Below are 22449 nucleotides of genomic sequence, written 5' to 3' on the forward strand. Positions count from 1 at the left end.
CTTGAATGCTCTATGGTAGGTCATGTTTCAAATTGATACTCGAGTGGCCTGTTTTCTGCTTCTAGTTTGATGATGGAGTCTGTGTGATGCTGGATCTGAGCGTGCAGCGCCATTCCTGTCTGACTGATGACTTTTTTATTATTATTATCTCTCTTTCTCTCTGTTAGCTTCATATTTGCACGGCTGTTGATGCAAGACACGTCACGCCGGTACCTGGGAAGAGTGGGAACATGTCGAGTTGGTCACCTTGTCTGGAAACTCACCGTGATGGGGCATCATTATTGATGGTGTGCAGGTTGACCGACAATACAAGCCCAGGTCCATGTTACGCACAATCAACTTTTTTTTCATTCTCAAGATGGGCAATGTTGGTCTCTTGAAACAAGATCCCCCATCCATCCGAGGCTGCATTTAGCCTGATTTGGGGGTGTAAGTCTATCTCGATGGGATTTCAGAGCCCAACAACTATTGGCAATAGAGCCTCGCTCATCAAAGAAACTTTTGAGGCTTGAGCCAAGGTACCCAGCAGTTCGGACCAGGCTGCGCCGCCAAGGTACTATGGCCAAGGCTGAATGAACCGTCGGGTTCATGTCGACGCCCGTTATCCGTACAACGCTGTGTTGTCATGGACTACAGGGTATTTCGTCATCGTCAGACTCTTCAGAGAGATCAACAGGTCGGATACGCCAAGTAGGCTCTATTGCCCATATTTAGTATCTCCTAGGGGTTATTGTTGATGCATCCTGCCCTCGTCTTTCTCCGGAGCCTTGTCTCCGAGCCTCAACGTCGTCGACTATATACCAAGGCGGTTGGTGTATCCCTGGTCAAGTGAGCGGCTCACGAGAACCGCGGCAGAAACAACAACCTGACGTTAGGCCGAGACTCAGCCTCCTGAAGATCTCCTCCGCATCGTTTGTTATGTATCGGTCAGGTGGTTTTCCGATGCTTGCCAAGAAAACATCCCCAAGTCGGCACCCGTGCTTTTTTCCGCGTATTTCAAAGCAGATCCTGATAAGACAAGCAACGTCTCAGAGGGGCCAATGGCTTGCATCCAAGGCGTTATACCGGGTTCCGTTGTTCCTTGACAGCTGGCGTTGGAGAGAGCTCGAATATCGTCGAATAGTCGTCTACCGTCAGCGCGGTGAGATATATCTTCCACCACTGAGCTTACGACCAGGATTTTTTTTTCAAAACCGCCTCTCGCCCGAATCGTGCTTCAAAAAATCATCTCAGGCCATTTGAAGCCCGTCAATATAGGCTGAGATATTGGGAGCGGTATGATCACGGACCAGGCAGGGTTCCCGATGTCTGGCATGTCGATCACGGACTCGCTCCTCGACGTGAGTGGTTGTTGAATGGGGCAGGAAAAGTACCAGACACTGCCCACTTGAGCCGTGCCAGCCAGTTTCAACTCTGGAGGCGATCTCTTCTCTTCTCTCTCGCCCACCGTTGCCAACCGAGACAAGACGGGGCAAGTCACTCGTCATCGGCATCGACCTTTCTCCGCTTAGGACCTCTCCGCAGTTCGACGTCATCGTGCCCGACAATGCGGGCATCCTGGCGCGCCGTTTCTTCTCCGTCGTCGTCTTGGCCTTCCGTGAAGACCAGATCGCCACGGCGGCCGAGGACTTCCCTGCCAGCCTCTTCGAGTAGGATTCCAAACGCAATGAGTGCTGTCTCGTCCATGCTCCGCTCATCCGGGCCGCCGTTGCGACTGCCGTCCTTTGCGCCGTAAAAGGCACTCGCGTAGCCGTGGATGGCTTTGAGGAGATCACTCTCTGGCAAGACGCCCTGCCCGCCACGGGGAAGGCGCCTCTCGTGGGCGTAGTAGATGTCGTTCTCCAAGTAGCGCTCCGGGGCGTCCTTGCGGCGGAATAGAACCTCGTCGGGTGCTAGGGGAGTGTCTTTGGTGGAGTATCTGATGGCCTTGGGGTGGCGAGGCGTGTACTGAGGCTCTTCTGGTTCTGTCCCTGGGCCCTGTTCGTATGAGACTTTGCCTGGTTTCCGTGAGTTTTGTGTCATGTGCGTGAGAGTGGGTTTCATCACCTGCTACAGCGTCATAGACGGTTGCATGTCGACGCCGTGATGTCTTGGTGAGAATGTGTTCAGGTTCTGGTGTCTCTGGCTCATTCGACGTGTCTCTCTTGAGAATTGGCACGACGCGTGTGCTCTCATTCGGGCTCTCCATGGTTCCGACTGGGTAAGTATGAAGGTCTTGATCAGGATATCCAGCTGTTCCTTATTTCAAGGTAAAAGTGTGGTGATGCATGTGACACTTTTACATCGATAGTTGTGAAGCATTGTCTGTCAGTATTCACTGTGGTTCTGGGGTTGCAGCTGAGGATGGCGTTTAAGTGAGTCTCGAATGATTAGCAGATATTTTGACGAGCTCCGACATCTCATGTGATAATGTGAAATAGAATAAGAGTCCAAGTTTTGAAGCTGAGAAGCCAAAGTTTGAGGCGGTCAATTGTGGGGTAGCGAGCGGTAGGCAGGTCCCCTTGCAGAACTTAGCTGACATCATCAAACCCCAGACGATGGAAGCCTCAACTCCAAACCTTTAACATTCACGTCGCATTTTGAATCTCTTCGTCCCTGTTCTCCCTGCGCCCGAGCGATTCACTTCAGATGAATGCTGTCCAACCTCCTTGCCCGTGAGGCGGGCGACCTCAGCCCCCGAGACTTGACCCGCTCCGTCGCGACAGAGCTTCTGGGCTCGTTTGCGCCCGCGCCTCAGCATCGCTTCAACGGCGAGAGGACCCCGAGATCGGACCCGGCTGGCGTCGACGAGCGCGCCCATAATATTCGCGCGCATCCCGCAGGTGTCAGCAGCCTTGCTCTTGAAAAGTTCGATGGCCGTGTTCTCCTCTCGGGCGGCGCTGAGGGCGGCATCAAGATCTGGGACCTCGAGGCCTGCGCGAATCCTCATGCCCTCCACACGTTTCGCCCCGTGAGCAGCATCGCGAGGTCCACAGACGACGGGAAATTCCCAGGACATACACACGGCATCACGCATCTCGCATTCTATCCATTCGACCCAGACGCATTCCTCTCGAGCTCGTACGATAAAAAGCTGAAGCTGTGGGCGACGCAGCGATGCGCCCTCTCGGCCGTCTTTGACCTCAACGCGACGATATACTCCCACTCTACGAGCCCCATCGCGGACCATCTCGTTGTTGCATGTGCTACACAGCATTCCAACGTGCGTCTCGTCGACTTGAAGTCTGGGTCTGCGGTGCAAGCCTTGGTGGCTCATGGTGGTCCTGTGCTGTCGACGGCGTGGAGTCCACGACATGAGCATATCCTTGCGAGTGGGCATGCGGATGGAAAAGTGCGGATATGGGATATTCGACGTGCTGGCGGTGTCATTGCGCAGCTCGATCAGGAAGACTCTCTTGGGGTTATCCATAAGATGAATCATGCTGTTGCTGCGGGAATGGGCGACCAAATACCCCGGTTTAGAGCTTCTGCGCAAGCGCACGATGATGCGGTAAATGGCCTCCAGTGGACGGATGATGGTAAATACATCATCTCGGCTGGTTTGGACCGTCGCATTCGAGTGTGGGATGCTGCCACGGGAGCCAACACCCTCGCAAGCTTTGGCTCGCTGATCCAGAACCAACACGCAAAAACTGTCAGTATGTTGGTGTCTCCGTCCAGTCTTTCCACTGGACATGAGTTTCTCTTCTGGCCGAATGACCAAGAGATCCTCATCCTCGATCTTCATGACGGCAACATGATAACTCGACTCCGTAGTCCCGGTGTGACAAATCCCGTGGGCACACGAGGAGGAGAAATGGGTAGAAACCGCATAACGAGTATAGTCTGGCGTGGATCAGGTGGTAGCGGACGTCAAGTTGGTGCTGTCATGGGAGGCGGAAACTCGATCGGTGCCATATACAGTTCCCATATGGACGGTCAGATTCGGGCTTGGATGCCTCAGATTCCTGGGCCCGATGACTTTGATCAAGAGGAGGAAATCGAAGAGGACGAGGAGGTCAGAAGGAAGAAGAGGAAGGCCGTTGACGATGCGTACAAGAGCCTCATGGGAAAGAAGATTACCTTTACATAGTGAAATATTATTATCACATCCTGACCGGTGCGTCTGTATAAGTTAGCGGGCTGTCAAGAGACTTGCGTCAACAAAGTGTATCCAAAAGCAATCATCTAACGAGCACTTCAAGTGGCTCTACAAGAAATGTAGTCATATAACGCATCTCCAGTAAACATTTAAATGCGTCCCAAACGCCTCCATACGCCCTGCTATGCCAGCCAAATCCAGTAACTCGTTATAACACGATAACAACAAGGCACAACCATCCATCGGGATATGCTGCTTCTCTCATCAACTCCTCCAAGGGTGCAGCAAAGGGTACTCCAGCACCATGCATCACCACCCTAGCGAGGATGGGATCTCGACTGCTGGGGAACAACCCTGGAAGCACTTCCTTAAGCGCTTGCCCTAGTAGCTTTGGTCGACGATCAGAACCCGACACAGGTACAAGCGACTGAACGATTTTGAAGGTACCAGATTCTGAAGGTGTTGGGGATGAATCTGGGCCGGTTGATGAGGTTGGGATGTAGATGCGCAACGGAATATGCCTGAGAGCCGTGGGGGCGTTGAGAAGTCTACCGTTTATGCGGTTGAATGAAGCATAGTCGTTGTCTATGACTGCGTTCCAGAGTTGAGTCGTGTTGTCTTTGGACATTTTCATGATTTGGTTTGCGTTGCCATTGCGGATAAAGTCGGCCTGAGATCATGTCAGAATAAGGCCTTGGCAGTGAGATGAGCGTCGAAAGACAGCAGTGTGATGTCATTCCAAGGCGGGACTGATAGAATCGAGGTACTACAGCCGTGCTAAACATGTCATCAAGCTCACCTCTTTTACACAGTTAAGAAACGTATCCGCAATATCCCACCCCACTCCATCGTTGACAGTCAGCCTCCACGGCAGACTCGGGCGGTAAAGGTCGACGAGCAGCCCTACAGCCAGGTTCCTCAGCTGGACGTCTTCAAAGTGGAAGCTGGAGCAGGGAGATCCGAAGAAGGCCGACAGCCGAGGCAGTAGGAGGGCGAGGTAGCTGAAGCGCGGGACGCTGGTGATGAATGGCGTGGTCGGTGATGAAGGGTGAGTGACGTGTAGTGGGATGCGGGCGTTCCAGAGGGCTTGGGGGATGGGCGAAGAGGAAGACATTATGGCGAGGGCATGGTGAGATGATGGTGGTGAAGAGAGGTTGTGAGTGAGTAGAATGTCGTGGTGGTGTTGAAAGAAGGTCCAGTTTAGGGTCCAGGCAGCTGTCTAGGGTAGCTTTCATGGAGGGGAAGAGGATGATTAGATAAGGCAACAACGATCAACCTCGTGTCTCATGGTCTGCCTTATGGACGTCACAATATCACGAAACCGCTTGAAAATAGGTATTTACGCCAAGTTTTATAGAGTATGGAGTAGATTTCACGCTTCAAGTCTCCAATATTTCGATGTGCATGACAGAGTGAAATCTTGGTGAACTTCTGTTGATTGCTCTAAACTCCATACTATCGCGTGTAAGTGACAAATAGGTATTGTGGTTCCTAACCTGACGAAAGTTAGTATTGATCAGAGCCAATTATGAAAGTCCGTCAATTATTCCCAAGGCACTTAGACCTGTTGTAGAACTTCAATCATTGCTCTAATTGGTTACGTGTTCACAGTCATGGCAGCAAAAGCAGACAATTGTTTAACGGTAGTAGTCATTAAGCATCATAAGAAGTACTAATGTACATATGCATAGGTCATAACAGTATCCTCGTCCTTATCCTCCTTACAGGCCCCGGTGCTTCTCCTGGTGGGAAACGCTGTGTCGTCGCGTGTGATCGTGCTCATCATGCTCATGATGGATCTCAGATGGCACATGCTTCTGCAGGACAGAGGGGGGAACCTGAGCCGCATCTGTGGGGTCCTTGCCAGCATAGTCGTTCCTGCAACAGGGAGAAAAATAGTGTTAAGGATTGATCTTCTGTATGGGGGAGAGTTCGCAGCCGGGTCGTGTTGACTTACGAGCGCTCGAAAGTCTTGTCGCGGCCGACAGTCTTGCTGCCGTCGAGGTTGCTGTCCACGCGGGGATCGGCCTTGTTCAACATGTCGGACTTGTGAGGACCGGCAGTGTTGGGGGCAGGGCCAGTGCCGTAGGCGCCGCCAGCGCCGCCCATGCTGGTGCCCTGAGTACCGTGGGTACCGTGAGTACCATGAGTACCGGTGGAAGACCCGTAGTTGGTAGTGCCAGCACCAGCACCAACACCACGGTTGCCAAGCTGGTGGCTGCCGTCGCGGTCAGAGTCGACACGAGGGTCGGCAGCGTTGGCAGCGCGAGAGTTGTGAGGGCCAGTGGAACCCTCAGGAAGACCGGAAGTGTGAGAAGGGCCGTGAGCACCAGTACCGGCGCTGGAGAAGCCAGAGGTGCCAGAGGTACCGCCGATTCCACCTCCAACAGTGGTCTGGCCATAGGTACCAGTACCAGCGGTGCGGCTGCCGTCGCGGTCAGAATCGACACGGGGGTCAGCGGCGTTGGCCATGCGAGAGCTGTGGGGGCCGGTAGTGCCCTCAGGAAGAGAAGTGTCACGGCTGGAGTAGCCAGTTGTGCCAGTTGTGCCGCCAATACCAGTTGTGCCACCAATACCACCAGTTCGGGTAGAGTTAGAGGCGTTGTAGGCGCCAGTGCCAGAGGTGCCGTGAGTGTTGGCTCCCATGTTGCGGCTGTGGTCGCGGTCAGAGTCGACTCGGGGGTCCATCTTGTTCATGACGTTGGACTTGTGAGGGCCATCAGTGGTGGTGGTAGGGCCGCCGGTGCCACGGGTGTTATGGGTACCAGTGGTGTAGTTGGTGCCAGTCGAGTAATCGCCAGTGGTAGTGCCAGTGGTAGTACCAGTGCCAGTGAGGTTGGAGGAGTGGCCAGCGCGGTGATCGCGGTCAGAGTCAACTCGGGGATCGGCAGTGTTGGCGGGTCTGGAGGAGTGAGGTCCGTGTGTACCCTCAGGCTGCTCGGTGGACTTGCTGTCCGAGTGCATGGCTTCCTTGACCTTGTTGATGAGAGAAGACATGGTTGCTGTGTGTTGTGTAGGTGATGGGTATCTTGTGGTGGTGGGGATGAAATAAGAGGTTTTGGGTATCTTGAGGTTGTTGTTTTGTAGGTGTTGATGATAATGAATCAGATCTGTAGACAGCGAGATGTCTTGCATCTTATATAGCTGACTTCATCTGTATGGAAACCTCCATCTCGATGTCGCCTGCCTCATGCCTGAATTCGCGTTTGACAAACCTGGCATTCACAAACCAAGGCAGGCAATGCCCGGGATTCTGCATCACGGCTGTCGCCCTCCGCCGACCTCATCCCGCGTCATAGCGCAATCCAATCTCACAGATCTCTACCCATCAAGCCTCTGCCGCCGAGCCTGTCTTTGTTGTGCGATTGGGCGACGGGTCGGTTCGCACTCTGCGGTCAGGTCAGGGGAAATGGTAGCGTCATACCTCGCGGGAAGTGACGTTGACGATTCGTAAATAGAGCAGAGGCATGATCACAAACGGAAATTCTTGCTTGTCCAGTCATGTCGCCAAGCGGTTTGTTGTGGAGAATACGGAGAGCCAGTTGTGAGCATGACGGAAGAGGCTCAAGGAGGCATTCTGCAGGAGGAGTGACGCAAGTGGGGTCTAGGCAAGCGTGGCGATGGTTCTGTGGCTGTGGTGGCGTCAGCTCCCCTAGTTTTCCCCGCACTTCCAAACTTGGATACGGCCTACAAGCTACGAAATACATGACGCCACAGGTGGCCGTTTCTTCCGACATGGCACCTAAACCACGACACAAACACCAGACCGTCTTTCAAGCCAAGACCAAGAGCCCTGAGGGCGTTCTAGAACTCTGCAAATCAGGGTCACGGGGTTCCACAATGACGGAGGTTTTTGCTACTGTGCCTCTTGCCGTTTGCTAGTTTCTGAGAGCTAAGCCTGAGACCAAGTTCCACCAACCAACCTCGCGGTTGGCCGTGCCCCTGCACAGGCACATGAGAAAAGCGTGGCCTTTGTCTGAGGGAGATCTCGATGGTTGTGGGGTTTAAGACGGAATTTGCAAACAAGTGCTGACTGGGATTCTCCTCCCCGATGGTTACTTTAGCAGGCGGGTCGAAGAAATCACCGCGGCTCTCCCCATACAATTTTGGTGCTGATACCGGCGGTGTTTTTTTCGACCCGCCTGTCTAGTCGGGAAAATACCCGATGGAAGCCTTGACGGGATGTGGCCGCCGTGTCACACAGTGATACGGACTGATAACCCGGCGAGAACCTACTGTGCCGCTGAGAACCTTGTATTCTGATTTTCAGAGTTGCAGATCATGATAGCTGTCTCGGCTGTTTCATATTGGAGGATCTTCCACTAGTTTGGAGAGATGACGTCGAACCAGCATCAGGAGGGCTCAAAATTTCAGCATCTGATAATCAGGATGGGATTTTGAAGAGGCGAATGCTCATTCACTAGGCGAAAAGACAAGAGCAGGTTTGTTTAGATCACAAAAGAAATGCTTTCATTATTGTTAGGTAACAGCTTTGTCCATCGTCTTGAGGGTATCCAAAAGTTGCGTTACTCAATTCCAACAAGCTCCAACTCAAAAAGACAAAGAAAACAAGGAAACAGCCACACATGTCCCCATTAGTCTGCGCCCAGCGCGGGAAATCGGAATGCCCCAAGGTACAACACGGTATTCGCCAAGGCTCGGCAAGTAGCCGCCAACTCAAAAAAAACCAGGACATAGTCTTGAAACTCTCAAAGCTTGTTTAGAGTCAGTGCGGTCCCTTAGACATGGCTGCGGCGGAACCATTGCCTGCGGCGGTTGTAGTGGGCGGCATCGGCGCGGGCGACGGTGCGCTCACGGCGGCGAACCCAGAAGAAGCCGACGAGGGCAGAGACGAGCCAGAGAAGTGCCGAGAGGAAGCTGAAGGCGATGGTTGCCTTGAACTTGCCGCACTGATCGCCGTGAATAGGATGGACGTTGCCCCAGTTGAACACGCGACCGCAAGAGTCTCCAATCAACTTGTGACGAGCAGTTAGTTATGATGTTCAAGTGGTGTAGTGAAGGTGAGGGTGTGTGACTTACATCGACGAGAAGGCCAAAGACGATCCACCAGTTGATGCTCATGAAAATGTCCAAAGGCCAGTGGATAAAGGTGCTTGAGAAGGGAATGAGGAGCAATAGAGAGAACAATATGCCCAGTGCAGCCACCACTTCGGTGTAGATGAACCGGCCGAGTTGCCATGCACTGGCACCATCAGACTTGTGCAGATACTCGCCGTTGACGCCTGCGACGATGGCGGCAAAGACGAGCTCCGCGGCGCGAAGAACAAGGCTGACGATGCGATCGATAGCCATGGCTGTGAGATGTAGTAAAGGGTGTGAAAGGTGATGTGAGTGATTTGTGACTGGCTCTTTAACTGAGCTCTCTTAAAAGAGGATGAACCGCAGCAGATTTTCAACCCAACGCAGCAGATTGTTACTCTTGGTGGAACACACTGAGATCTTTCGAAAGCTGCAACACAGGATCACACTGATTATTTATCTTATGTGACTCGCACGGTAACTCACGCGTCCCTCCAAGAAGCATGCCACATGACGATGACGCCCTCCCCAACAAAACGAAGCCTGTTTTTCTTCTTCTTCTCCCACAGCCTCGAGGTTGGTAGTTTCAAGCTCCTTTGACGTGGCTCGTGGTCATCCAGGGTTGCCCAAATGAGGTCATGCGGACCAGGACAAGGCGACGTGTGATTCGACGACACACATCTTGTCAATGCTCAACAGACAAATCACATCTCGAGGCCAAGGGATAATCCTTTACTCTCTGGCTGGGATTCATTCATGAGCCAAGTGCCGGATGCGATAAAGGATGCGTTGCACGCCAAGAAGACGCTTACTAGAGCCTCTTACATGGTCCAAGAACAAGAAGCTGGGCAATATCAAGGTGCCATTATGACGACGACGACGATCTTTTTTCCTGGGCGTTTGATCTTGCTACAACTCTTTGAAACAAATCCTTTTGCTAGTTAAAAGTTGGTGATGGGGGTATTTCGCAATCCGCCTACGTGTAGCATGCGGCGCAGCCAAAGTGGAACAGCGTTTCTTGGACCCTGCATCAAGACTTTTTGTCGCGTTTCTGCGCCACCATCATGATTGCGTAGATTTCGACTTGGACTAACAAATGTGAGGCCTCTGAATCGGTCTAGAATGAAGGATCGTGGAAGTGGGAGCATTGCCGATGCATGAGGTGCCGTGGCCGGCATCGGATCTTGGCTGAAGTAATGCGCACGAGAGCCAAGTGATCGCGATATGTCTTGGCCTTTTGACTCGACTTGATTTATTGTGTGGATATTCTGGCTTGCTCTGAGAAGGACGTTACTATGGAGAGCGATGGTTCCTGGCATATCAAATTGCCAAGTTGGATGAACTAGCTTATGACACTGCTTGACAAATAGCTGGATGCTTCAGCTAGAGCCACCACTGGTTGTCTTATGGCCTGTCTGTAAAACCTGCTGTCATGGGATGCTGCTCGTCGTTTACACTACCTATTCCTTGGCCTGTTCGGCCCAAGACTTGCCGAGATATGCATGAGTTCATTTCCAAGACAACATAAGCTTCAAAAAGTCCACATTGTATATCTTGAACTGATCATGGAAATGCATCGTGACGAACCTTTCACGGTGGCGCCAAGGGGCTATCATCATCCATGACCAAGTTAGGCCATGAGCACCGGCCCAGCATCTGTCATCTGTGATTTCGCGTACACTCGATCTTATATGGATGATGTTATAACATCACCAGTATGGGTTGCTACGGGAGGTTTATTCGGATTCGGCCGAGCCAGCTTTAACGTCGGCAACTCTCAGAGTCAGTTCTATTTGATCCAACAGCAGCGGCCCCGTCTGCGTCGGCACTTGCCCTTCCCCGGATATAATTGTCGGTATATGCGATAAGATGCTTTTGGTTCTATACTTGGCGCCGTTTCCTTAGTGTGATGGGGTCCTTAGACTACAGCAAACTCGTTACTTGAAAGCTGCGACTCCAATGTAAAGTCCCCGCGGTACTCCTTTGACGTCCGTTTAAGAGGCCGCTATTATTATCCCATCTTCATAATGCGCAAGCACAAGAAGCCGACCAACATATGAGTAGAGGCAGGGGTGAAGTCGTTGCTACTCAACAACCAACAGCAGAACACAACAAGCAAGCCAATCTGCCGCCTCTCTCATCCGGAAGTTAATAACAGAGGATCCCCTACAACCGAGCATGACCAGACCCCAGCTCAAGAAACTCAGCTCAACCAACCACCTCTCCATATTCTCATAATGTCACCCACCTCCATATCAGATCAGCGCATGACCCCAGACTCATTCCGCTCTGGCAACACCCATGAAGCCATTCCGCACGGAATTACTTCCGCGCGACCTTCCAAACCCGGCGCGGAGCATGCCTCGGTACCCCACAAATTACCGGGCTCTCCTAACGAGATGCAACCCTCGACTTGTGATTGAACTCTACTTAACTGCGACAGGTCAAGCCTGGAGGCTTTACAGTAATGCTGCGTACATTGTTCATAATCGGCCATGGAGGCGTCGGGAGCAGACAAAGGCTTCTTTCAGAAGCCCCCTGTTTTGCAGAATCAGTTTCATGATGATGCGACCTACCAGAGATGTTTTAAACGTGAGAAAAGACCATACTCTTGCTTTCTAGCTGCTAATGTTGCTAGTCTTTCTTCCGCAGCACATCGTGCGCCAGGTCGAGGCTGAAGTAGCAACCCTGGCAGATGAGGTCCTCTCCGACCAAGTCTTTGCCTGGATCACCGATGCCGAATTGAACAAGCCTTATCTCAAAGGTTCTGGTCGTGATGTATTTGGACAATGGAAGGGTGACTTGGTCACGGGTGAGGGATGGCGTGGCCTTCAGAACTTTGGCTTATCTCATGGGTAAGTTGTCTTCCAAGTCCAAGAGACGATAGACTGAACGATATGTAGCTTCGTCGCCGCTGGATACGATACTCCTTACGGTCCCTTCTCCAGAGCATACCAGTTCCTCCGTCTTCAGCTCTGGACGGCATCCTGCGCAAACGTCACTTGTCCATCAGCGATGCAGGATGGCGCCGCCCGGCTTCTTCAAACACACCTACGCACACCGGAACTGAGAGCAAAACTCACAGAAGACCAGACAAAAGTTCTTGAGAACGCCTTTAGCCACCTGACTTCCCGAGATCCAGCCTATGCCTGGACTAGTGGCCAGTGGATGACTGAGCGTACAGGTGGTAGCGACGTATCATTGACCGAAACCACGGCAATCTACGAACCTACTCCTGAAGCTAAGCTTGCCTCAAAGATCGAGAACATTCCCCTTGGCCCTTGGAGCATCAACGGATTCAAGTGGTTCTCTTCAGCTACAGATTCGAGAATGACAGTCCTCCTCGCCCGTACCGCCAAGGGTGGACTTTCAACATTCCTTGCTCCCATGAGAAAGCATGACCCTCAAGCAACCACATCCACAGGCCGTCCTGTAGAAAACGGCGAAGCCCTCAATGGCGTCCGCATTCAACGCCTTAAGAACAAGTCTGGCACACAGTCTCTCCCTACTGCCGAACTGGTCCTTGAAGATATGCGAGGATGGCTCATCGGCCAGGAGGGCCGTGGTATTCACGAGATCTCTACCGTTTTGACCCTCACCAGAGTGCACTCCTCGGTCGCTGCCATGAGCTACGTTGGACGAGGCCTGGGTATCGCAAGGGCATACGCCCGAGTTCGAGAGATTGGTGCCGGAAAGGGCGCCCGTATGAAGCTGATCGAAAGCTCGCTGCACATGAGGACCCTGGCCAAGATGACTTCCGAGTATCGAGGCCTCATGCTTCTGACGATGCTTACAGCCCATGTCCTGGGTGTTTCAGAGCACCCAGTCGACGCGAACCTGCCACCCGCTCTTGCAGCCTTGACGCCGTCGGCTAAAGACGCACCACCCCTGATCCGGGTCCTCACCCAACTGACAAAGGCCTACGTCTGCAAAGCTTCCGTTCAGCTACTCTTCTCCTGCATGGAGTCCCTCGGCGGTGTAGGTTATCTCCTCAACGAGGAGCAAGAGTACCTCAACGTCGCCCGTCTTCACCGTGACTGTGCCGTCCTGCCCATCTGGGAGGGAACGACTGACGTCTTGAGCACCGACTTTCTCCGTGCGTTGAAGCATCCCAAGGGCGGCAGAGATGCCCTGGATGCTCTTGAAGCTTTCATCAAGAATGGCTTTGACTTCCAGGCCAAGACGCCAAAGCCTGTTGGATGGAATCCGCTGAACGCTTGGCGCGACTTGAGAAACCTCATCGAACGAGAGTTGTTGAAAGATCTCATGGGAGACGCCAGGGAGGTCCTTTGGGCTGTTGCGGATCTACTAGTGTCGGTGCTGCTATACGTTGACTCGACCAGTGATGGAGACGAGGTTTCACTTGACATCTTCTATCGCTTCTTGGAGAACAGATCCATCATTGAGAAGCGAGCAAAGACCTCGCCTGCTGAGCAGCTTGCGCGAGACATCAGTATTGTCTACGGAGGGACAGCGAAGGACATCTCTCCGAAACTTTGATCACAGTCATGGTTCTTTAGGTCAGTTTGAAAGAATTATAGTCCAATAAGGAAACCGACTCTCCGTCAGTTGAAAGTGTGTACAAGAAGAAATACAATCCAAGTGTAGCAAACCACCATTCCATCATCCCATAAGAGGCCATCTCGACACTCACGCACACAGGTGAACAAACACCCCAACCCCATCTTGCCAATTGTTTCCCACCCCTGCTTGGTTATACTTGAGACTCCAACCACTCACGCCTGTTGCCTGAAAAGACATGTGGCGAACGGGTCTCTCCAATGTGCTTCCGGTGCAGTCAAAAGTACCAATCAACACGCGGTCCCCAGGAACCGGTCCAACTATAGGTTCACCAATCCAGTCGGTGGACTCTTCGGCCTTACTGACAAGTTCCCAAGCCATAGCCGAGTTGGACAGGGATTCCAACATCATTCCTGTCCATTCGTAACATGGATAACCATGACGTAAATCGCTGCAAAAAGGAAGGTGAAAGAAGAGACCACATGTAGTCATGCGGCTTGACGCAAAAGGAGCAGAAAAAGTCGGAACCTCAAAGTGAAATGTGGTACTCGAGTCTTCTGAGATGACAGCTAGGCGTTCTCGGGCAAGAGACCGAGCATCACAATGCCACAGCCCAGCAACCGAAAAGTCCGTGGGGCTGATTTGAAAACCCCCGGGCTCGCACGACGTGGAGGACGACTATTCTACCTCGGAGCGAGCAGAGAAGTTCTTGCATGTGCCCTGGAAGTTCTTGGCCTTGAGAGTCGTCTTTTTGCATGAGGCCACATTGGGGTGGTTATTGCTGTATAGCACAGTTCCCTTGGTGCTTGTTGAGGGCTTGGGGCAATGGTTGAAGGTGCTGTCTCCATCATGAAGAAGCAGCGTGTCGCTGCCAACCTTCTTGAGGGTCCACGACTGAAAGCCGGGAGTGGGATCGATACACTTGACGGAACCATCCGGAGGGTTGATGAAACAGGCATTGTAGAGATGGTCCCTCAACTGGTCCAACGGATTGGTCAAGTCAATGCAGAAGAAGCCGTCGGTCTGGCCCGCGTTGAAGAACAGGTAGCCATTGGCATCATTCTCTTGGACGGTGGCTCCAGTTGAAACGTCATGTAGTGTAAAGCAGCAGTGGTTATCCCAGACAGTGTTTCGAGGGATGACCGCGGCGAGAGCCAAGGAACAAAAGAGGGTGAGGAGAGCAGAGGAGCGCATTTTGGAGATGTGTAGGATGGAACAGAGATGACAGATGATGGCAGGTTCAAGCGAGATGAAAGAGTTGAGCAAAAGAAGGCTCTGTCTGAGAGTCAAGCAACTTGTTTGGCTCGAGTGAGGGTAGGCACGATGAGGAAGTAGAAGTCATCACCAACAACGACAGACATGGACCTTTAAGTAGTTCTCTGACAAACCTCGCTGACGGGCTTGATCATGCCGTCTCTCCGCACATCAAGCTCGGACTCGTCGGGATCAGCGCAAATGAGCGCTTTCCTGCGTGGAATGGGCATCCAACAGACCGAGACCTGCGTATGCTGTTGGGCCATGGGTTAGTTGAGCGAGGCAGGGGAAATCAAGTCAGATGGGGACTGGGGGCAAAAGCAAGCCCCTCAGCAACGGATGGGACACGAAGGGTTGCAAATGGTTGCAAATGGTTGCAAGCGGTGAAGGAAGGCATTGATCACTAAAAGGTGTCGTCGTCGATCTTGACTTTTGAAGCTCGAGTCTGTGATGGGTCGTGCAGGTGACGAGAAGTGATCAGGAGTGATGGACGTGGAGATTCTCATTGGGAGCCTCATGGGTTTCGCGCTTATAGGGCAAAAGTCTAGGACGAGGCACCCAGAGCGAATGGCGGCTCAGGAACAGGCGCGAGCTAGTAGGATGGCTGCACTAGACCCCCAAGCCTGAGCTGTTTTCCCCTGCCATGGATGGTCGGCCGTTTGATGACGAGGGCCCCGTTCGTGACATTTTGCCCATCTGCAAGGCACAGCGCAGGAAGAAGCGTCTGGCAGATTGCAAGGTTGCAGCTGCAGAATCCATCAGATGGGGCAGAGGAGTCGTGAGAAATGGGGTTTTGCCCCTCAGCCACCAACCGACAGAGACATTGTCTTGGATCGCAGATTGGCCAAAGGTGATGTGACGATGCGGGATCCTGGAGGTGACAAAGGGCCGGATCTGCATTTGACGAACCAGCGTCTGTTGCTGAGAGATCGACAGATGTTGGTGAGACGCTGTGTTGGGTGTCAGGTGGTGACATGTGCAGGGTCACGTGGGACCATTGCTCCACGCACGCAAGCGGAAAGTACGGCGGACCCTAGCAGACTACACTGTGGAGAGCTTCACCGTCTGTTACGCATGCATATTCCCCACGACCGTTTCGTTTGCGATCATACCTAGTACCTCCACAAGCTGATACTCTATCTATTTTCTTCCTCAACTCTCTATCCCTATCGTGAACTTCTTCTACCATCTTAACAACGTGGCCACTGTATCTCGAGTGAGATCACAAGCTCACCAGTCCGTTCCACTTGTCCCACTCCCCGCAGTATCCAGGTTTCACCGACCTGCCATATCCGGGTTGGAGCGACATATATATCCTGCGTCTGTTTTCGTCCATATTTGCTGCTTTTAAACCTTTCAAGTAATCAAGGCAACCTTAAGATCACCGCCTTCAATATCAAAAGGTCCCTTCTCATTCGCCGCGGACCTGCAAACACTTATCAACCATGGCTGGAGAACACACAATGTCCAACGAGGAGTGGGAGGAGGTCGCTCAAGATATACCCTCTCTCTCTGATCCCTTTTTGCAACAATATCTCACTGGCCGATCCAACCTCATAGCCCAGGAGCAAAAGACCCGTTCCGATACATCCTTCAAGGCCTCTCTGTCACCTATCGCCCAGCGTGCCTGTGACATTGTCGACCGCATCCGCGACCATGAGAATGCCACCGTCTGGACGCCTCAGGTTGAGGAAGAGCTCTCTCAAGCTGGAAACGAGTGTCTCTTCCCCGGCATGATGTTCATGCTCGCCAAAGATCGAATGGAGAGGACGGACCTGTGGAAGATTGTTCGCCGCATGCCCAAGGGTGCCCTCCTCCACGCCCACATGGACGCCATGGTTAACTTTGACTTTATCCTCGAGGAACTTATGAAGATGCCGGGCATGCACATGTCGAGTGACGTGCCACTCACCACCGAGGCCGCGAAGGAGGATGCGGCCCTCAAGTTCCGATACAGAGCCAAGGAGAGAACTGACGGTTCCATCTGGGAGGATTCCTATAAGCCTGAGAACTTTCTACTACTTACAAAGGTGGCCGATGATTTCCCCAACGGCGGGAGGTCTGGTTTCCTCAAGTGGCTCAAGGGCAGATGCGTCCTCTCAGTTACAGACAGTCATGAGCAACACCACGGCATTGACGCAATCTGGGTCAAGTTTGCCAAATGCTTCGTCGTCGTTGCCACTATTATCCACTATGAACCCATGTTTCGAGTATTCCTGTGTCATCTCATGAAGACGCTCAAGGAAGACGGTGTCAGCTGGGCAGAGCTCCGGTGAGTCAACACCAAACATGTATCCGATTTGCTCATCTCATTGAATAATAGGTTCACATGGCCCCTCGATTACTGCCGTGACAAGCATGAGGAGCCCGAGAAGGACTATACCCACATGTTCGAGGTCATCAGGGAAGAGGTCTCGCGCTTCCAAAGCTCGCCAGAGGGTCAGGGATTCTGGGGTCTCACCACCATCTGGACGACCATCCGCCGACTTCCCACCCGTGACATTATCGAAAACATGGACTGTTGCATCGCCACAAAGATCAACTTCCCTGACCTGATTGCCGGCTACGATCTCGTGGGAGCTGAAGATCTGGGCCGGCCACTGTCAGATCTACTCCCGGAGCTGTTCTGGTTCCGCAAGCAGTGTGCTATGGAGGGCGTCAACCTGCCCTTCTTCTTCCACGCTGGAGAGACATTGGGAGATGGAACAGACACAGACGGAAACCTCTTTGATGCAATCTTACTCGGAACCCGACGTATCGGTCACGGTTTCAGTCTTTTCAAGCACCCTCTACTCATCGATATGGTCAAGGAGAAGCGCATCCTTATCGAGTCATGCCCCATCTCGAACGAGGTCCTCAGACTCTGCGGCTCTGTGACAGCCCACCCCCTCCCTGCCCTCCTTGCGCGCGGAGTCGCCTGCAGTCTCTGCAACGATGACCCCGCCATGCTTGGCCAGGATACCGCGGGCATGTCTCACGACTTCTTCCAGGCGCTGCAGGGCTGGAAGAACCTCGGTCTCGCTGGTCTGGGTAGTCTTGCCGAGAATAGTGTCAGATGGTCTGCCTTTGAGGACCAGAACCAGACAGAGTGGGTCAAGGGTATTAAGGAAGCCAGCCTTGGTGATAGTGTCAAGGCCAAGAGGATGCAAGAATGGCAAGTTGAGTGGGAAAAGTTTTGTCTGTGGATCGTTGAGGAGTATGGAGACGAGTTCAGCCCTGAGGAGGGAGAGGAAAAGGCAAACGAGGAGGCTTAGTTGGCGAAAAATCATAAACAGGGGTGTTATAGATGAGCATCATGAGGTGCAAGTCACCGGCGGGATACACTTTAGATGCGTTTTGGGGGTCATGTTCAACACCGACGGCTTGGAGTTCAACAGGCGTCATGATTGGGTGCAACGGCAGCACATGCCGTAGGAGTCATATATACGCATGATATGATAATGAGAATGATGAAGAGAATGAAAATGAGTCAACGAAAGAGCTGCGATACCAGCTTCGCAGTGGATTGCATTGTCTTGCTACCAAATCCCAACCCGAGCGCGAGCTCAGCGTTATCCAAACACCAGCTTCTTAAACAATGAAAATGAAAGGAGAGTTCATACCAACATACCCATAAACATAACCTTGAATCGTGTCCAGCCATCCCTAAGTAATACAAGAAAGAATGTGAGTTCTAATGAAACACAACTCCCCTAGGCGGACCCAGGGAAGTACGCGGCCAACCAGTCACGGAACCTCATTGGTTGAACGTCAACGGACGGGCTGGCATCAACCATGTCATTCAGCGAGGTCTGTCCAAAGTCGTATCGTCCTTCGACTGTTGCTTGGAGCTGCTGATAGAAGGAAACTCTTGCAAAGTCACCTTGCTCGTAGGACATGTTTGTCAGCTGTGGTAGATCGGCAAGCTGCCACTGGGAAAGCTGGAAAGCAGCTGTAGATGATTTAGCTTTTGTGTTGACACGGCCTTTGGATCTGGTACTCACCATTCAGTTGTCTTCCACACTGGCCAACAACATCTCGAAGTGTCACCCGATCACCACGCATCGTGAGCTCACGAGGCCAGTTCGCAGGCCCGAGATCGATCGCTGCGACGACAAACCGGGCGACATCATAGACAGAAGTCATGCAGACGCGGACAGAACGACCCTGGGCATTCTTTTCCACATACTCAGCTGTGTAACTGTTGACGTCGAGCAGGTAGGAACCCGGGTCAGCCAGGTTGGCACCATATCCGATCGTAAGGCTCCCGAGACCCTGAGGCAGGAATCTTTCCATGAAGATTCCACAAGAGAAGACAGTCCATTTCATGGATGACGATCTAGCCCACCTCCGCAACAGTTGTCTTGCTTGTGATGAAGTTGATGTTGGGTCAAGGGGATCAGGGTCTCCCGGCCGCTTCTCGATGGATCCCTCGAACTCGCGAGGTACAAAGTATTGCACGCCGCTCTGGGCAGCAGCGTTAATCAAGTTGAGTTGTTCGTTTCCATTCACGATGGATATGACGAGGTTGACCCCGTGTAGGGCGTATGCTAGGCTCGAGAAGTCGTCGTAGTTGACTTGCATGACTTGGACATCGAGTGACGCATAGTAATCAGACCGATCCTATTCCTAGTTAGAGGAGCTTGATAGTCTTGAAAGGAAGGAGACTAACGAATCTTGATAACACAACAACGTTGTAGGCGTTTGCAGCCTCAGAGAGTTCTTTGGCCAGGAGATATCCGAGGCCGGAGCCTCCAGCGATCGCTATTCTCATCATGATGCCTTGGGTAGTGAGGAAGGAGTAGGGAAGAGTGTGACTGAGGCTTCATCAGGCCGCGGGATTCTGGGTCTAAATAGTTTCTATCCTGGAGCTGTGCTTGGGCTCCCACGCAGTGCCTCAAAGCAGTACGAGCAGAGCCGCAACCTAAACACTTGACGCAAGCTTCACCATCTTGAGAGACCTGTACAGACACTGCGCCCTTGGGACATCCGTATGACTCAAAGGCGAGAAACAAAAACACAGCCAGGAGAGTTTGTCACAGGCAGAAGCCCTCAAAGCAAGCAATTCGCGGCCTCTGTCTGGGCCAAGAGCCACTCGCAACTCATGACAGTCTGCCGTGAATTCAACAGGTGGATACTGGACGAATGCCAGTACAGAAACACCCGCAGGTTGATTCGGCCGACTGAAGGCAGTCTTGTCATCGCCTCGTCGTCGTAAACGGCGGAGTGTGTATAGATACCCCTTCAGGCAAAACGTCCGAATTGTCAAGTAAAGGGGGCCATATCAAGACTGGAGGCGCCACTAGGCGCTCGAGAATGTGAAAGGTACCCAAAAGAATCGCGGAAAGAAGCGGAAAGTAAAGAAGTCCCGAGAGAATGTGACCTCGAGTGTGGGCTGGAGTAACCCATGTGGCACGTTGCGTCTGAGGTAGTGGTTGTACATCTATGTCAGAAACTTCTGAAATATGCTTGGCTCAACTGCAAGAGATACAAGAGCGGTACAACCAACGGCACGAGACGTCTAGAAGGAAAGACGCCTTGGGGTGCCTTGAATTCAGCCCTATGGGGACCCTATCTGTGGGATGATGGTTAAAGCAGGTGGGATATGCAGTCGAGAATGACCACAGACTCGTCTTCACGGTGGATATGGACATCCAGTTGTGACAAGACTTGCTCCAAAGTCACCACATTCCCAACCTCCTTCTTGATTGACAGGCACTCAACTGGATGAGCCAATCAAGCAAGTTGGTGGTTGTCACATTCGCCCGTTTAGATCGAACCACAGGAACAACGATACACTCAAAGTTGGTTCTCTGCCCGAGGGTCAATGCCATCAACCAATCCGCAAACCAGACGCTAGGGGAATGGACTTGTCCAGAAATGAGACAATTTCCTGTCTTCAACTGAAAACCGCATGATCGCTTCAGGTGAGTCGCGAAGTCGAAAAACTCCTAAATCGCGAGTTTCGACTCGCTGATATGCATCCCTGAATCCGCGGCGCAGCGGACAGTCCGTCATTGGCCGTGACATATGCAGAGAGCCAGGCTACACCGGCACTATTCAGGCAGAAGGGCTTGGAGCCTGGAGCAGCGCGTCAGACTGGAACAAGGCCGGTCAACGGGGCAACTAGGGGCGACTGAAGATCCTTTGAGCTTGAAAGAGTCCAAGGGGTTGGGGGCCAAACATGTCTCGGCCCCGGTCCATCACTGGTCGAGCTAATGCGCGGCCATGCAAGCATCCCTGCTGATTCCCGTAGGGCTGACAAGGGTTAAAGAGGGTGGCAGACAAGCCTGATGCTTATTGGGCGTTGCCCTGGGATTCGCTGGGCCCGTAAACAAACGAGGCTCGGTCCGTCTGGATTGGGGCAGAGAATCCTCTTGTCCGAGTTGAACCAGGATCGCGCGGGGGGAGTCGCACCATGATTCGCGAGCATCTTTGTTGCCTAAGGTTGGACATGCATGCAGTCGGACGCAGCCGCCATTGATCCAGATTGTCGGGGTTGTCGTCGTGGGGTTGAAGCAAGATTGAGTCAGTGGTGGGTGGGCGAGTTTCGTTTCTCGTTCTCGGGGATGTTGAAAGGTCCAAGTTTTGTCACGAGGGAAAAGGCCGAGCGAGGGGGATTTGGCATTTGGCGCCTTCCTGTTGCGTCCTCAGGTTCACGTTCATCGTTTGCTCTTTCCTTTTTGGACGATGACGGCTCGCTTCGAGAAAGAGGTAGGCGGCGGTACCTTCCTCCCTTAGGCATTCAACTTGAGCCGTCCTCGTATTCTAACCAAAGACAACATCTCGGATAGTATCTCATCCCGCTCTCCAAGAAGAAACCAGTTACTCGTACTTACTCTCTACCTATCTTTAGGCGTTCCAAATTAAACGTTTCTTGGGGTCCGTCTATCATCCGGGTAAAAATAAGCTTGATCGGGCTTTCAAGATGGGACGAAAATAGCTTCAACGACCATCTCGCTTAGAGAAGGGTTTATACTTATCCCAAAATAGTTATCCGATCAGATCATGGCTTCATCCCTTCAACCACAACATGACCAACTCGTCACTTTCCGTACGAATCAGCCGTCTTGGGGTCGAAGGGAGGATGAAGCCTTCAGCCGTAGAGTCGCCGTGATGTCTTCAATATCAAGGCTTTGACCAAGACAACTGCATAATGCGAGCCATCACATGTCAAGAATGAGAAAAGAGCAGCTAGATCCATCACGCACGCGGTTCTCGGCGGGGAAAGGAACAAAATGTCTCATCCTGTCCAAGTTTCAGGGTGACTCTATCTGTGTCCCCAGTTCACGGCAATGTCTTTCCCCTCAATCCCACACCCACCCCTCTCCCTTGTATCAATTCTCCAATGATTCAAGGCCGTTTGTGTCAATCGGCGATAGTGGCGTCGAGCAACTCCTCAGTCAACTCCTGATTTGGATCCTGGACCCAACACTGACTCAGATGCCGCTGCTATTCCGGGATATCTCCCTTGGCGGAATCCCTGGGGAAGGGTGGAAGTTGAGGAAAGTATTCGAGGCTCTGTGAATACAGGGCTTGGCCATTCCTAGCTTTTCTGCCTGGTTTTGGAGGCA

General features: G+C 52.5%; 9 protein-coding genes across 9 annotated transcripts; 3 read left to right on the forward strand and 6 right to left on the reverse strand.

Moving 5' to 3' along the window:
- Positions 1-1476: 1476 nt before the first annotated feature.
- NECHADRAFT_80425 (uncharacterized protein) lies at positions 1477-2188 on the reverse strand (the record flags this gene model as incomplete). The annotated part of the gene is made up of 2 exons (XM_003051143.1): positions 1477-1997; positions 2047-2188. 2 exons carry the CDS (start codon positions 2186-2188, stop codon positions 1477-1479), a joined length of 663 nt encoding a protein of 220 aa, XP_003051189.1.
- A 424-nt stretch (positions 2189-2612) lies between these two features.
- On the forward strand, positions 2613-4111 carry NECHADRAFT_69414 (uncharacterized protein). Its single transcript, XM_003050759.1, has one exon. The coding sequence runs from the start codon at positions 2633-2635 to the stop codon at positions 4070-4072; it is 1440 nt and encodes a 479-aa protein (XP_003050805.1). The 5' UTR covers positions 2613-2632; the 3' UTR covers positions 4073-4111.
- A 178-nt stretch (positions 4112-4289) lies between these two features.
- NECHADRAFT_41097 (uncharacterized protein) lies at positions 4290-5195 on the reverse strand (the record flags this gene model as incomplete). The annotated part of the gene is made up of 2 exons (XM_003051144.1): positions 4290-4751; positions 4881-5195. The coding sequence occupies 2 exons, from the start codon at positions 5193-5195 to the stop codon at positions 4290-4292; spliced, it is 777 nt and encodes a 258-aa protein (XP_003051190.1).
- A 607-nt stretch (positions 5196-5802) lies between these two features.
- Positions 5803-7078, reverse strand: NECHADRAFT_80428 (uncharacterized protein; the record flags this gene model as incomplete). The annotated part of the gene is made up of 2 exons (XM_003051145.1): positions 5803-5959; positions 6039-7078. 2 exons carry the CDS (start codon positions 7076-7078, stop codon positions 5803-5805), a joined length of 1197 nt encoding a protein of 398 aa, XP_003051191.1.
- Positions 7079-8452: 1374 nt separating this feature from the next.
- Positions 8453-9539, reverse strand: NECHADRAFT_102651 (uncharacterized protein). Its single transcript, XM_003051146.1, has 2 exons — positions 9122-9539; positions 8453-9057 (listed from the first exon to the last, which is right to left on the reverse strand). The coding sequence occupies exons 1-2, from the start codon at positions 9392-9394 to the stop codon at positions 8821-8823; spliced, it is 510 nt and encodes a 169-aa protein (XP_003051192.1). The 5' UTR covers positions 9395-9539; the 3' UTR covers positions 8453-8820.
- Positions 9540-11616: 2077 nt separating this feature from the next.
- On the forward strand, positions 11617-13666 carry NECHADRAFT_61163 (uncharacterized protein; the record flags this gene model as incomplete). Its single annotated transcript, XM_003050760.1, has 3 exons — positions 11617-11713; positions 11760-11976; positions 12025-13666. 3 exons carry the CDS (start codon positions 11617-11619, stop codon positions 13619-13621), a joined length of 1911 nt encoding a protein of 636 aa, XP_003050806.1. The 3' UTR covers positions 13622-13666.
- A 654-nt stretch (positions 13667-14320) lies between these two features.
- On the reverse strand, positions 14321-14836 carry NECHADRAFT_106136 (uncharacterized protein; the record flags this gene model as incomplete). The annotated part of the gene is made up of 1 exon (XM_003051147.1): positions 14321-14836. One exon carries the CDS (start codon positions 14834-14836, stop codon positions 14321-14323), a length of 516 nt encoding a protein of 171 aa, XP_003051193.1.
- A 1523-nt stretch (positions 14837-16359) lies between these two features.
- Positions 16360-18150, forward strand: NECHADRAFT_41304 (uncharacterized protein; the record flags this gene model as incomplete). The annotated part of the gene is made up of 2 exons (XM_003050761.1): positions 16360-17168; positions 17220-18150. 2 exons carry the CDS (start codon positions 16360-16362, stop codon positions 18148-18150), a joined length of 1740 nt encoding a protein of 579 aa, XP_003050807.1.
- A 438-nt stretch (positions 18151-18588) lies between these two features.
- Positions 18589-19652, reverse strand: NECHADRAFT_80433 (uncharacterized protein; the record flags this gene model as incomplete). Its single annotated transcript, XM_003051148.1, has 3 exons — positions 18589-18827; positions 18880-19498; positions 19548-19652. 3 exons carry the CDS (start codon positions 19650-19652, stop codon positions 18589-18591), a joined length of 963 nt encoding a protein of 320 aa, XP_003051194.1.
- Between the last annotated feature and the right edge of the window lie 2797 nt (positions 19653-22449).

Source organism: Fusarium vanettenii (assembly GCF_000151355.1).
Source record: "Fusarium vanettenii 77-13-4 chromosome 5 genomic scaffold NECHAsca_5_chr5_3_0, whole genome shotgun sequence".
Classification (NCBI taxonomy): domain Eukaryota; kingdom Fungi; phylum Ascomycota; class Sordariomycetes; order Hypocreales; family Nectriaceae; genus Fusarium; species Fusarium vanettenii.

Coding starts and splice junctions, on each gene's coding strand:
- NECHADRAFT_69414 (XM_003050759.1), top strand. CDS start 2,633: ATGCTGTCCAACCTCCTTGCCCGTGAGGCGGGCGACCTCAGCCCCCGA.
- NECHADRAFT_102651 (XM_003051146.1), bottom strand. CDS start 9,394: ATGGCTATCGATCGCATCGTCAGCCTTGTTCTTCGCGCCGCGGAGCTC. Junction 9,058..9,121: donor TCTTTGGCCTTCTCGTCGAT/GTAAGTCACACA, acceptor GCTCGTCACAAG/TTGATTGGAGACTCTTGCGG.